Source organism: Pteropus vampyrus, unplaced genomic scaffold, assembly GCF_000151845.1.
Source record: "Pteropus vampyrus isolate Shadow unplaced genomic scaffold, Pvam_2.0 Scaffold19, whole genome shotgun sequence".
Classification (NCBI taxonomy): Eukaryota; Metazoa; Chordata; class Mammalia; order Chiroptera; family Pteropodidae; genus Pteropus; species Pteropus vampyrus.
In genome coordinates, this window is record NW_011888800.1 from 7,047,262 (window position 1) to 7,063,038 (window position 15,777).

The window sequence follows — 15,777 nt, forward strand, 5'->3', positions numbered from 1 at the left end:
GTTTAGAAGAATAAAAACATACCTGAGGGTGGAGCAGAGAGATGGAATTTGTCCTATTTTCATCTGCTTCTTTTTCCATTAAGAGTTTGGGGAACTATCAATCAGAAACTTCAAATTAAGAGCAAGTATAATAGTTCACTACTCCCTTTGCCAGTAAGAAAGTGCAGCATAATTGAGGAAGACTGGCTTTACATTCAATATGAAAGCTTTGCATTGCAATTGATGATTGTATTTATACATTTTTCACAAGTCTAAACTGATTGGAATTTATGCATCACTAGTTTAGCTGGTATTTGAAATTTAATCTCTAAATGATTCTAGGAAAGTAATTCTAGGTAATAATTACTTGTAAGTCTCAATTTCATCATCTATAAATGGGAATAATAGTACCTACTTTATAAGATTCTCACAGAGATTAAATGAGAAAAATTATGTAAACTATTTAGAACAATGCCTGGTATATAACATGCCAGGTAAGTGTTAGCACTTATTATTTTGAACCATAGATAACAATCATCCTAATGGGAAAATACCATTTGCATGTGCTAGTTATAAAAACTGTCTAGGGCTATGTAATTAGGGATGTGACAGCATATTATTTACCTTTTCAGGGGGCATTTGATTAGGAATTGAGTACAAATGTTATTTTCCCAATTCTAAGTAAATAGAACTTTTAAATGTGTAGAAATCCTGTTGTTTCTTTTTGTGTTGGCATAATACATTTGCTATATTGTCTTTGTTCTGTTACCTGCTTTTACACTTTAGCATTTCTATAAATTAAAGCTCATTTGAATAAAAGTTGACATTGGAGGAAGGTCACTGGTGTCTTGAGAGTTTCTGTAATCTCTACCCTTAGTTCACTTAACTGTAGTAATTACCTTTGAATTATTTAAATCCTTTTTAAAAGAAAATAGCCACTTAATCTTTGAGGAACAATTTATACCAACTGAGTAATAATGAATGCAGATATCTTTATGTTTTGTCTCTAGCTTCTGGTATGTGTCATTTGATATGGGGGAGAGTATTGAATAGATTTAGGAAGCAAGTTGTACAGGCTGGTGAGATTTTGTTTGATGGATGTAGTGATGATAGAACTAATATGGGTTTCTCTATAATTGTGACAAAAACACAAGCCTGGCAAAAGCAACTAATTGCTCGAGAATAATCTCCTGGGCTAGAATGTAAGTGCAAGTTCAACTTGAGGCTGCTAATACCTCTAAATGCCATACCATAGTCCCTAAAAGTTCCTCTGGCTCCTATTGAAATAGAAATGCACATATAACTAACACTTTTAGCTGGTTTGGAGTAAGTGTTTTTGTAAAGCTCTATACTTTTTCCCCAACTTATGCTGAAAAATTTCAAATATACAGAAAAGTTAAAATAGTATAATGAACATTTATATACCTTCCTCCTTAATTCAACAATTGTTAACAGTTTGCTATATTTGCTTGATCTATTTATATTTTTTGATGTACCAGTTGAAAATTGCAGGTATGAAAACTCTTCATCCCTAAATACTTCTGCATATATATGTTGAAAATAGAGATTTTTTTCCTATATAACCACAACTAAGAAAGTTGACAATAATTTTATTATACTATCTACCATTCAGTCTATAGTTTGTTTGTTTTTTTAATTCTTTAAGTCTCTTTTAATCTAAAAGTTCTCTTGAAGTCCTCTTGTCAAGGGGAACACGGGAAATGTTGGAATGTGGTGTGTTCAGGAGAAATGGTTAGGGGTGCAGGCTTCAAGATCTTAATCTTTTATCTAGAACCGTTACTGAATTCAAGGGGTTCATTTGCCTGTGTGCATCAAAGGCCAATGAGACACAGACATGAACTTCCTTTGCAGCAAACATGGTAAAGGTTTATTTAAGGAAATGACTCCAAGCCTGGAGACACAGGTGAGCTAGAGCTCAAAGACCTGGCTCCCCTAGGGCCTCTAGGGGATAGGTTACATAGGGGAAGATTCATTAGTCGTGGTGCTAAAGGAGTTGGGGTTGTGGGCTTTACTGATTGGTCAGGGCTAAGGTAGGAGGTAGTTGATAATTACATCATCAAAGTGGGTCTGTCTGGTTTCAAGGGGATGTGGCTGATAGGGGGGTCATTCCACCTTTATGGCTCCAGCTGAAACACAACTGAGGTCAAGATGTTATCTTTAGTTAGACTGAAACTGTTTCTGTCAGTAGGGCTGTTTGATGTTGACCAGAATCCGATGTCCTAAGGGCTTAACAATTAAGGGAGTGGTCATGCAGTATGTGCAAAGGTGGAAGGATAAGGAAAGAAAAGCAAGTGAGTCATGGTGCTGTAAGACTTGACAAGGCCAGTTTGAATCTAGGAGAAAGAAAAGAGAAAGTTTAAAGAAGTGAAATTTTTGCTGCACGGTTACAGTAGCTTTTGTTTGCTCTTGCATGCTTTGCCTAGGTTATCAGTCTTTTCTTCTGCATTAAGATTTAGGAGAAAGGCAAGACTAAAATAACTTTTTTCTTCCTCCCTCTTCATTTTTATTTTTCCCTCTGCCATTACTCCTTAGTGCTTAGCACTTTTCTGAAATGCCTTTCTCTGGGCCTGAGGCAGTGATGATAGAAAGATGAATCAAAGATAGATTTGTAGTCAGGGTCTTCTAAGTAATCTTTGAGCAATATAAAATAATTATTTGCCCATCAGTAGAGAAAAATACAGCTAGATTCTAGACATGTTCATGTGCACAGCCTTTTCAGAGAGCAGTTGTCAACTTTTGAGACTTTCTTTGAATTGTGCAGGTTTGGGGCACCTGTCCTGCTAGCCTAGCGCCTTCTGGTGAGAATACTGGAAATTCGTCCTGCCTTTCTTTGTGGCAGTTCCAGTACATTTCTGCTCCTTGAAGTTGCTCCAAGCTCTGTGCCTTGAAGTTGTTTTATATTCTTGGTTATGGTGGATTTAACACCTAAATTAAAGCTTTAAATCTTTTTTTCTTTCTCCCTCGCCCCCTCCCCCCTTTCCTCCTCTTCTTTGTTAACAATATCATAACATTAGTTCTAAAAATTTAGGAGATATATCGAGATGTGATTGTATTGATTTGTGTAAAGTTGATATTTGATCGTACATTTCTTCACTAATTTCCATATTGCTCAGTTCACCCGTGGGGCGTAGTGTTTTACCAGAACTAAGAGAATTTTAAAAAATCATAAGAGGTTTCAGTGCCCAGTTTTTTTCAGATGATGATCTAGATTAGAAAGCTGTCTGATGCCTCATTTATTAGTTGAAAGGGTTAGACTAGATGACAACATTCTTTGCAATTTTAAAATTGCATAAATCGCTGTACATACTTATAGATACACATATGGAATTTCTAGAAGGATTCACAAGACACTGGTAATAGTATTTGCCTCTGGCAAGGGAGACTAGGGAACTCAGTTGTTAGGGAAATTTCTCAATTTGAATGTTTTCCTTGGTAAAGAAAAGTAATCTGAAACATAATATTCTACTAAAACTGATACAATAGACTCACTCATATTATGTGGTTATTAAAAAGGACTCCAAAGCAATATAGAAAAATTATGAATTAATAAATGAAAAGTAAGCGATTATAACTATGTAAAGTATACAAGTGATATTGGATGGTATGTGAAGAAATTAAAACAGTGGTGAGATTGTGAACAAATTTTTTTTTTTCAAAAAAATCTTTTGAGAAATTTAGTCATTCATTAACTGACTTATTTTTGTTAAACTAAAGGGAACATGAATTCTAGAGCAGCCCTTGAGGCCTGAGGCCAACACCAGGGTAAACTGGTCATGTTCCTGAAGAAAATGGCTGCGGCTGACAGAGTCCAGAGAAAGGTGGAGATTAATTAGTGCAGCAGTAAACATACCTTCAGGCTCACGATGTAAGGATGATGATGATAATAGCTAACCTGGAGTGCTTACCATGTGCCAGACACTTTGCCAGGCACTTTGCTCTTATGGCCTCAGTTAGTTCACTCCATAGACCTGTTCACTCACCCCTCATTGGTAAGCAGTGGTGCCATGAATGGAATCAGTCTGTGTACCTGATGCTCACAACACTACTTTGTACACTGAGCTATTCACACCTGCCTGGCTGGCAGAAAGCTCCACAATGCTTCCTCAGTGCCTGGACCCCTGCTGGCTCTTCCCTGGCTGGAAATGATTTGGCCTCCTCTGCTTTTGCTCTCCTTGGATAGCTAGTACAGAACAGAGCCCAGCTTGGGATAAAACCTGACGCCAAAGTATTCACAGCCACACCTAGTGTGTCTTCTCAGCCTAGCTCTGGGCCACTTGCTTCCTGCTTCTGCTTCTCCTGCTGTGCCCCTGTTTACTTTGTCCCATTGTTCCTAAAACTACAAGTAGATTTTTTTTTCGTGAGCTGGGGGAGGAGGATAACTATTATAACTCCTTCAGCCACCCTTTTAAACCCCAGTACAGCCTGAGACAAAAGTCCACGCTTGCCACACCCTTTTTGGCCATTGTCTTTTCTCCTATGATAACTCTTTTTTCCCCTTGTACCGCCAATCTGCCAGGAGACTATTTCCCAGAATTCCTTTTTTGCATTGTTCAAAGTTTTATTGTTATTACCTCATTTTAATTGCCAGCTCCTGCCTGAGTTGATCTAAAAGGAAGAGCACAATAGCTTTCTTGTAGCTGTTGTCTGATAACGTAACAGTTTTACAGATTGCCTAATTTACTTTCTTGGACCCATTCCTTTACTGAGAACTTAGTGGAATTCATGCAGTCATAGCTGACTCAAAGCTGTGGTGATCTTTTACTGAGAGAAAGGTCAATACTGAGGGAAAAGATCAAGCCACTAATGCAGGAGTAAACCAGATTTTAAAAATAGAATCTATTTGATGTGCCCCGATCTTAAATTCAGTACAAGTTACCTACCCAGCAGTGCCAGTCTAAAACATCAAAATGATTAATAAGTATGTGTTTTTAATCAAAGCATGAATTTTTATAGCTCCTAAGTCAAGGCACTGAAAGATGAAAGTTTCACAATTTTTTTTTAAACTAGAATTGCCTTTGGGTTGTTAAATCTTAACCACCTAACATTTAACACATAGTCTTAAGCAAGCCTATATATCCTTCATTCCTGAGAGTCAATTTTGATTGCTCTTGATTTAGTTTATTTTCTAATTTCTTTCATTCTTTAGCTTTTAAGTTTTCTGCTTTGACATTCTAGAGATGAGTTAGAGTTGAGACATCTTTCCATTTTGTTCACTTTGAAGCATTCAGTGGTGGGCTCAGATCAGAAGGACAGCTGGCTCCTGAAGGGCCACAGGGGTTCAGTTTGAGTGAAGGGCGACTTCTCCAATTGGGACTAATTTTGTGTTCTTTAGTTTCCCACAGTCAGATCACCCGCCTCTACAGCCGGTTCACTAGCCTGGACAAAGGAGAGAACGGGACTCTCAGGTAGGCAGTTCCTTTCTTTATTTTCTGGCAACGACTGAATAGCTGCCTTTATCCGAAGGGCAGGCATGGTAGGCATCCAGCCTGTGGAGAGCAGGGACCATTTTTTTTCACTGGTCTTTGAGTTTCATTGACCCAGAAGAGAGTTAAATAAGCAGAACAACGACATTACATTTATCACTAGGTGTTTGCTGCTTTACTCCAATTCCCTTTAGTTTGGGTGGCCATTATTCTGGTACCAAGAAAGTACTTTTGAGAATTTCAGCTCTCTCTGCTTGATTTTCCTCACAGCCCTTTCCCAAACGTATTAGCTTTTAGGAAGTTGACCCCTAGCCATCCAAGGTGTCAGGTTGTTTTGTCCTCTCTCCTCTCATTTTCCAAAACAGCCATTAACCCTAGGGTACATCACTTTATATGTACTAATGTTAGATAAGATATTCAGTATTTTAGTCCAGACCAGTGGTTCTCAACTAAGGGCTATTTTGCCCCTGGGTAGCAAAATGTATGGAGACATTTTCAGTTGTCATGACTGGGGAATGCTACTCTTGTCTACAGGCCAGGAATGATGCTAAACATCCTACAATGCACAGGACATCATCTCACAACAAGAATTATTCTGCCTTGAATGTCAAAAGTGCCACCGGTCTAGAGTCAGCATATGATTTCATAGTAATGTAATGCTATATCATTTTATATTTATAATTGCTTATCATGGTTAAATTAAATACTTTCTTAACATCACCTTACAACCTGACTCTTAGCAACAGCTTTTATTATTGTCATTCGTTAGATTTGATTGACTGGTATAGAATGAAGCTGCTTGCCTTTCTGGTGGCAGGCAGGAAACAGTTTAGGACTTTATTTGGAAGGCTTCTAGTACAATTATGGGATGTAGCATAAAGGAGGAAGGAATATAGTTGTTAAGTTTTTGTACATATTCTAAGGCAGAAGAGCTAAAGAATGCTGGTAAATCTGTAGGGGCATGTTTGCTCAAGGCAAAATCTGCAGTCACTGGAAGCTGGATTGACCAAAACCATACTGCACAGCCATTAAAGTCAATGACTGTGGAATACCTACCATGTACAAAGACCACGCTATGTGCTTTTTATTATTTTTTTAATTAAAGTAAATCTAAAATTTACCATTTTAAAGTATACAATACAGTGGCATTAAGTATATTCACAACATTATGTAACCATAACCACTGTCTAGTTCCAGAACATTTTCATCACAGATGGAAACCCCTTACCCATTAAGCAGTCACTTCCTATTTTTCCTTAGTGATTGTCCCTGGCTAACCTACTTTCTTTCTCTCTCTGGAGATTTCATATAAATGGAATCATACAGTATGTGGCCTTTTGTGACTGGCTTCTTTTATTTAACATGATGTTTTCAAGGTTCTTTCATGTTATACCATGTATCAGTATTTCATTCCTTTTTATGGCGGAATAATATTCTATTGTATGTATATACCAAATTTTGTTTATCCATTCATTGGTTGGTGGACATTTGGGTTGTTTACACCTTTAGGCTATTAAGTATAGTGCTACTATGAACATTTTTGTGTAGACAATTCTCTTGGGCATATATCTAGGAGTAGAATTTGGGTCTGTGATAATTTTATGCTTAATTAACCAAGGAACCACCAAACTTTTCCGAAGCAGCTGTACCATTTTACATTCGTATCAGCAGTGTATGAGAGTTCACACTTCTCCGTATCCTCACTAACACTTATTATCTGTCTTGATTTTAAGCATCCTAGTGGGTGTGAGTAGTATATCTCACTGTGGTTTTGATTTGCATTTCTCTAGTAGCTAATGATGTTGAGCATGCGCTGGTTGATCATTTGTATATCTTTGGAGAAATGTCTATTCACATCCTTTGCCTGTTTTTTAATTGGATTATTTGTCTTTTTGTTGTTGAGTTGCAAGAGTTCTTTTTATAATCTAAATATTAGACCCTTTTCAGATATATGATTTGCAAATATTCTGTAAATTCTTTTCACTCTAAATTGTTTTTTTAAAATACAAAAGTTTTAGATTTTGATGAACTCCAATTATCTGATTTTTCTTTGGGTACCTATGATTTTGGTGTCACATCTAAGAAACCATTGCCAATCCAAGGTCATGAAGATTTACTCCTATATTTTCTTCTAAGAATTTTATAGTTTTAGCTCTTATATTTCAGTCTTTGATTCATTTTTGAGTTATTTTATGTATATATATACAAAATACGTATTTTTGTATACATATGCAAAATACATATAATATATGTGGTAGGAGATAATAGTCAAACTTATTTTTTTGCATGTGGGTATCCGTTTCCAGCACCATTTGTTAGACTATGTAAATTTACAGTTGAAAAATAAACTAGACTAGAAATCTCTACTTTTTTTTCTTTTGGCTCCAATATTTGAATAATTTACTTGAGTTTGGAATTACATCTTCATAAATTCAGATTTAATCACTAAGTAAAGATATAGATTCGAATTAGTTGTAAGTCCTTTTTTTCTTTGTAGAAAGTGCATGATTTGTAAATGTGTATGTTTTAATCACTTTCACTATTTGCTGGAAAACAGTAGAAAAGCTTTTGTAAAAGGAAATGTTTCTCCTTAGAAAGGGGTGAAGACTTTCCAGAAGTCAGCTAGTGTTACTTTTCCTTAATATCTAGGTAAGATTTGCTCAGCCCCTAAAACACCATTTCACACTGTGGAAAGCCAATGAATTAACTCACTATTTGGTAGATTTGGTAGAAAGCCAATGAATTAACTCACTATTTGGTAGATTTTATTAAGTGCCTGTGATGTACTGAGCACTGTTCCCAAGTGTACAAATGTACAAAAAAATCAGAGGATTTTAGGGAATGAGAGGAAGTAAATGTGTATGTGCCCACCATCCCTCAATCAAAAGTCAGAAACAGCCTTGCAAATAAGCTAGTCTGGCCCTAGAACACTCAAAACAACCAGCAAAGGACGATTTAGCACTTATTGACACTGTATATGAAGAGAATTCTGTTATCAAAAAAACAAAATTATTTTGTCAATTTAATTTAAAGTATTAAATGCTTTTTATAATAGAAATTATTATTTCAATGTTAATAAATACAATTATATTATAAATATAAGTAATAAATGACATCTCTAGGATATAGTTCTTAAATATGGAAAACTTTTCTTAATATACTCATTCCCATGAGTGTATTCTTTTAACAAATTTTGATGTTCTCATTATGTAAAAGTCATCTAAGCATTGATCCTGGGTACTTGAAATATAAGCAGTTAGTTGTGAGGCCACATCTCTGAGTAAGAGAAGGGTCTCGCACAGTGAAGATCAGTGTAGAGGGCTGGTCTCTCAACCTCTGGTTTGCCAGAGCGTCCCTGTGCCCGTGAATGTCTGGAAAACCACTCTTCAGTGGGAACTTCTTGGCCACAAAGACTTGCCTGCTACCAGTAATGTCTTTTCTTTAAAAATCTTCGAGGACGATTTTCCTAGGTATATTATGCGGTAGATTATACTATTGGTATGCTTTTTTTATGAATACACACAAATCTACATTTTGAATAATCTTACACTTGGGGTGTAGGCTGCTTGGAGTATTTTTTTTATTAGATTTGTGTTGGTAGACAAGTTTGAGAAACTAAGTTTAGAGAAATTGCCCATACAACCTTCATTCTACTATAAAACAACTAATAATAATAAACTATATATTGTTTAATAGTTTACAAACTATTTTTTATACTCTTTTATTTTAATTTTTATACTTTCAACAGTCTTCCCCTTGATCTTAATAGAACAGCAATGTATCTATACGATCTAAATTTTAAGAGAGTTTAAAGGTGTCAAAGGACTGCATTTAGGTTCTTATTGACACTGAAAGTCCTAGACTAGATCCCTTATTCAAGCTAGGTTGTGCACTTGCCACTTAATACTAGACCTGGTATTTAAACCATGCCTTTTCACAGCTAAAATTGCTTAAAAGTCTTAGATACTAAACTGAGATACGTGGCCATGCAATTCAGATCAGCCTTAATCTTCATTTAAAGGAGAGTAGTTATTATTTCTTAATCTCTGTCAAACAAGAGAAGCTACATTTTGATGATAATGTGGACTTTGTATTATAGCACAAAGTATTTAATAAGAGCTTATAGAACATGTTTGTTGAATTAAATAATCAGGACCTCAGTAATTTCCTTTATCTTTTATCATCTTAAGCAATGCAGTTAAAATTATTACCCTAAGGGATCGAAGATTAGAATCCAGAGTTACTGTTCCAGAGCTTTGTGCTTAATCTCCTAGGTTAGTTTCTACCTGTGTCACCACCAGATGTGGTGGAGATGAACTGTTTGAATTAATTAAGCACTGTGTAAATGTTAAACCACAAGAAAAACTAGTGTTGAAGTCTCCTGGGTAAGTAGGAACATTAGCATTTAGTACAAAGAGGGTAGAGGAGTAAGTTTTACCTCTTGTTAGTAATGATCTTAAAGGCAAGAATCAGATTTATTCAAGGTTATATTCTTTCACATACTTTATAACAATTTACCAATTGTTAACATTTTGCCACATACTTCAGTATGTATTTCCTATAACTAGAACATTCTCATCAAAATCAAGAAATTTATAGAGTTGTGATACAGTACTATTACAAAATATTCCATATTCCAAATGTTCCATCTTCATTTTTACCTATTGGCTCAGTAATGTCCTTCATAGTAATTTTTCTCCTACTCTGCGATCATGCACTGAATTTAGTTGTATGTCACTTTAGTCCCCTTTGATCTGGAACAATCTTCTGCCTATCTTTGTCTTTTATTTTACTGGTATTTTTGAAGAGTACAGCACAGTTAGTTATGTTGCAGACAGCTTTATATTCTTGGCACAGAATATCAACCAAGAAGTTTTTTAAAAAACACTGAACATTTTTGGGGAGAAAACCTTTCTTTCAAAATGTTTAATATGGGAAAGAAATGTGGTTTTAGGAGAAAAGAACATGTGCTTTGACTTACAGACTTAGATTTAAATCACAATTCTGCCACTTCCTAGTTTGTAGCACTAGGTAGGTTTATCTCATTGACTCTCAGTTTCCTCAGGTCTAAAAGCGTATAGATAAAATGTTGGCATGAAGAAATGAGATAATGTATATAAACAGAGTTAGAGCAGCACATGATGTGTATACAGTGAATGGTAACTAATAATACTCACTTCAGCATAACTTCCAAGTTGTGAGAAGATGACTGTTCTTGTCATGTTCGAGGGTTCCATACTTATCTAGCTCTAGTCTGGAAAAGGCAATGGAGGAAAAAGCCAGAATCAGAGCAAGGAAGTGTGGAACTCAATTGCCACGTTTTATTCTTTCTTCGTCCTAAGTATTGCCTAAGAAGGGTTCCTCGGATTTCATAGGTGCTGTAGATCTTCCTACCAAGGGTACAGAGGCCTCTCTGAATTTTTGCTCCCATATTCAAGCTCTGTAGTGTTTGATACTCTGCATATGCTGTTCATTCTCCAAATTTAATAACTAAGTACAAAGTAGTAATGCTCAAGGAATCATTTACAGGGACAACTGAGTATTTGCTCGTCAGTGGTTTATTGATGTAACCAGTGTGCCAAATTCACTGGAATATGGCATAGTCAAATCTGGCTTCTTCCACTCCTGAGTTGGTGCAAGAAGCACTTGGCAGCTATCAAAGTGCTATTCTATGCAGTTATTTAATTTAATTTGCCACAGAAGTAAATTCCAGGAGGTAATACCCTTGCAACTTTGTACTCTTGCATGACTGAAGGAGTTCATGCTAAGGGCCAATGCTCTCTAACTCAAGGTGATTCTCATGGCAGCCGGGAAGATTTCCAGCGGATTCCAGAACTTGCTATCAACCCATTGGGGGATCGGATCATCAATGCCTTCTTTCCAGAGGGGTGAGTCCCTACCGTTGTTGGGCTTTCTTTCTGAGGCTAATCAGGAATAATGATATTGGTTGGGTCATCTCAGACCACAACACTCCTGATTATATTGGGCATACCTAACTTGGTCGTATGTAGAATATCTCTTCTTTTCTACTCTCCTCTCCTTTTTTAAACTTCAAATAGGTATATGAGCCCATCTTCAAAATTCTGTCTTTAAGCTCTTTATCTTTGATATAAAACTAAACTCTTTAATTTTATTTAGAAATAATTTCAAATTTGCAGAAAAGTTGCAGAAATTGAAAATAGTACAAGGATCACCTGTATATATTTTACCCAGACGCAGCCGTTGTTATATTAACATTTTGCGTCATTTGTGTGTGCTCTTGTCTCTCAGTCCTAGTCAGTAAAATATAATTGAGCCACCTACATAATTATAAATTTTCTAGTAGCTACATAAAAAAGTAAAAATGAACAAGTTAAATTAATAGTGGTAATATATATTTTATTTAACCCAATATATCTAAAATATTGTCATTCAATATTTAATCAATATTTTTAAATTAATATATTTACATTCTTTTTATATTAAGTTTTTTAAATCCAGCGTGTAATTTATAAGTACAGTACCTATGAAGTGCTATAATAATGCAAAATATGTATTTTATTTTTTTCCAGCTGTATTGAAACATGATTAACATAGAACATTATGTGAGTTAAGGTGTACAACATAGTGATTTTATATATGTATGTATTGCAAAATGATTACCACAATAAGGCTAATTAACATGTCTATCACCTCACACATTTACTTTTTGTATTATGGTGAGAACTTTTATAATGTACTCTCTTAGCAGCTTTCAAATATACAATGCAGTGTTGTTAACCATAGTGCTGTGCATTACTTTGCCAGAACTTACTCATCTTATAGTGGAAGTTTGTACCCTTTGACCACCTTCACCTATTATTATTTTAGTCTAATATATTATTTATATTCCAACTTAATCAGTTCATCCAGTAATATCCTTTATATCACCTTTCCTCCCTATAATGCAGGATCCAGTCTGGGTCCTTTGTCATGTCTCTTTAGCCTTCTTTAATGGGGACCATTTACACAACCTTTATTTTTCTTTTAATTGACTAAGGATACAGTTCTCTCCCACAACACACACACTTTCTCAAATAGATTTAAGTTTGTCTAATGTATGACTAGGCTTTTGATATGCTTCACTACCTAATACACTCCATTCAAAGTACTGAGTAAATATTTATTGATTTGATTAGGTACTTTTTCATGAATAAAACTTATCATATAATCTTGTTTTAAATCATCTCTTTAACGGTCTCTTATTGGTTCCTTGTGACTTCTCTGTATGAACCAGAGGACTTAAAAAAAGTTATATGGTTACCAGTTCTTAATAATGAGACTAAATGTCAATGAGGACACTATCAGATAAAATGCCTGGAGAAGAAATTTTAGAACTCTGAATCGAGACCAAATGAATTTGAGAAATTGAATACTCAGTAAATCTGCATGACGGAGAAACAGTAGCAGCTAGTTGGTGTGAAGACAGGAATCATATCAGACTGAGACCTGTTCTTTTTAGATTCATGTTGACCATGTATAATCTCCTGCCCTTCCTTATTTTCCCCTATTTCTGTCCCTGAACTGCCCTTTTTGTTTCAGGTGTGATTTTTGTGCTGAATTCTTCCATTTTTTCTGCTTCCTCTTTTAGCCCATGCAGAGCATTGAACCTTCTCCAGAGATAACATTTACAGATATCTTGTGTATTCGAAACTTTTGCAATGAAAAGTAAACCCAGTAGAGTCATTTTGCCAATTTGTTTTTCAGAGTTCCACAATTATCACTGATTATTTGAAGAAGCAGCTTATGAAAAGTTGTTTTATAAGGCCAAACCACCTTTGTTTTGACTACAGTATTGCCTGCCATCCTACCCAGGGATCGGCTGCTAAGGACAATGGGCAGGTGTACATGAAGAAGCTGAAGCCCACACTGGGCTACACTGCTAATCTCTCAGCAAGCTGTTCCTGTGCTTCTGGCTCTGTCTAATCAGATACAGATTTTGGCTTCCGGGTTATTTTCTTCTCTAATCTTATGTAGATGGATTTTTTTTTTTTTAAGATAAGATTTGAAAGTGGAATGTTGGTATGTAGTTATCTTTTACTCAGAGACATTATGCCAGTAATATATGTACTCATAAACCTGTTTGACCTGGCATATGACTCATATCTTATTCTACATTACTTGATTCCTCAGATCTTACTCACATTTTTTACAAGATATCGCTCCATTTTGCTATAGCTGCCTTGAAGAGCTAAAGGTCATTCTTTTGAGTATAATGGGCTCCCGTCTCTGTGTGTCTACCTGGCACTTAAGAGACCCAACATACTGTATGGGTTCAGTGGGGCACACAGACTGGGAGTTATTTTTAGATAGCCGCAGGAACCAAGCAACCTGTTCTTTCCATGACTGCTTTAGATAAAGGAATCTGTCACATGGGACTTTCTTTTTTGATATTAAAGAACCTTCCTCATTCAAGTTTTTAAAATATTTTTTTGTAGAATTATTGATTAGCCTATGCTCAATAAAAAGATTTTCTTTAAACTTTTAAGTACCAAAAACCTTTATACACAAAGAGGTCTTTCAAAACATTATGATCATGAAAGATGGGGGGAACATCTATCCAATTATGAGGGAATAATAGAATCATGATACGACTACACAATTATGCTGATATTTAAAATGTTTGGAGATTTGCTTAAAAGTTGATTGGAGATATGCTTAAAAGTTTTAAAAATCAAGATATAACAAAACTTTGTGTGCAATGTGTTCACAATTACCCAAAAAACATAGAAAAATTACTGGAAGAAAATATATTAGTGATGATTGTCATTGATAGGTAGAACTAGGAATGGTTTTTTTCTTTCCACTTTTTTTTCCCAAATTACCAGAAATGTATTTATTGCTTTTATAACTAAGTAAACTTTATTTTAAAAGCAGCTTGTCCATATTAAGATTAATATTTTAACCTTAAAATATTACTAGGTATATGTGACTGCAGGAGAGACATGGGAGGTGGTTGGGGAATCACTGAGTTGAATGACTACCTTACTGTTTGCGGCAGAATCTGAAGCAATGAGTTTAAGTCCTGCTTGCCTGGTTGAGTAGCCCTGAAGCTACCCAAAATCCTCTTTGAGAAAAGATACACAAGTAAATTCAATAGGTGACTGATGCTCGTTAATCATTTATAAAGTGGAAATAATAATGCCTATTTCACAAGGTTGGGGTGAGGCTTAAATGAAGATATTTTTATGAGCCCTAAAGTACTATGCTTATGGAAAGAGACCTCGTTAAATGGACTTTCAGGCTACTTTAGCTAAAGCTATTTCCAATATGTTAAATTCATAAGAAGTAATCACCCTGATTGACATGGTGTTCTGTTTGTTAATATTTCCCAATCAGAGAGGACCAGGTAAACTTCCGTGGATTCATGAGAACTCTGGCTCATTTTCGGCCCATTGAGGATAATGAAAAGAGTAAAGATGTGAATGGACCAGAACCACTCAACAGTCGAAGCAACAAACTACACTGTAAGGAGATCAAGTCTTCCGGTTTAAAATATTTGCTTTTTATTTCTTACACATCATTTATTTACTCATTCATTTATTGAACAAGCATTTACAAGAGCATAGTGGTTAAGAGCTCAGACACTGGAGCTAAACTGGCTGGGTTTGAATTCCAACTCTGCCACTTTTTGACCATATGACTTTGAGCAAGTTACTTAAAATCTTTGGGCCTCAGTTTTCTTTTTTATAAAATGGAATATTGAGGGGTTTCCCAAAGGGATGTTGTGAGGATTAAATGAATTAATATATGTCAAGTACTTTAAACAATGCTTGGAAATAAGAGTTAGCTATTAATATTATCCTTATAATTCATAGAATGCCTGCTATGTGTCAAGCATTGTTGTAAGTGCTACGGTGACAACAGTGGAAAAGACCCAACCCCACACATAAAAAATAATGGCAAGATCCTTAGCCCATTTTAGAATTTGTTAGATACTGAATGTGGCTTAAATAGGAGTGGACAGCTGGGTTAGTACAAGATATAATTTTTGATCCCATGCCTCTTGTCTCCTTTCTTGGGGTGTTTGTTAGATTTCCCTCTGCCCTTGTTGTTTCATATATGATATTACCCAACCTCTTACAACACTTCTCCAAGAAAGCGAAATTTAATTTCTCTTCATTCAATACTATTGAATGTAATCAGTATAATTTCAACACTGGAATTGAAATTATATTGAATTGACTGAGCCCAAGCTGCTCTTGCAAAGGTACACAGTGGTATACAGAGAGGTCTGAATAAAGAAAAAGGAAAGGCTTTTTAGTATTAACACAAATATAAGTTATAGACTATAATGGCAAATTTACATATATTTGAAAAATCGTACATAAGACTT

General features: G+C 35.4%; 1 protein-coding gene across 1 annotated transcript in view; it reads left to right on the forward strand.

The window, feature by feature from the left end:
* CHP1 (calcineurin like EF-hand protein 1) overlaps window positions 1-15,777 on the forward strand; it is a 36,680-nt gene that overhangs the window by 3,035 nt on the left and 17,868 nt on the right. The window contains exons 2-4 of the mRNA XM_011354940.2: window positions 5,333-5,405; window positions 11,231-11,311; window positions 14,781-14,908. Coding sequence (XP_011353242.1) covers window positions 5,333-5,405; window positions 11,231-11,311; window positions 14,781-14,908 — 282 coding nt within the window. The remainder of the gene's footprint in view (window positions 1-5,332; window positions 5,406-11,230; window positions 11,312-14,780; window positions 14,909-15,777) is intronic.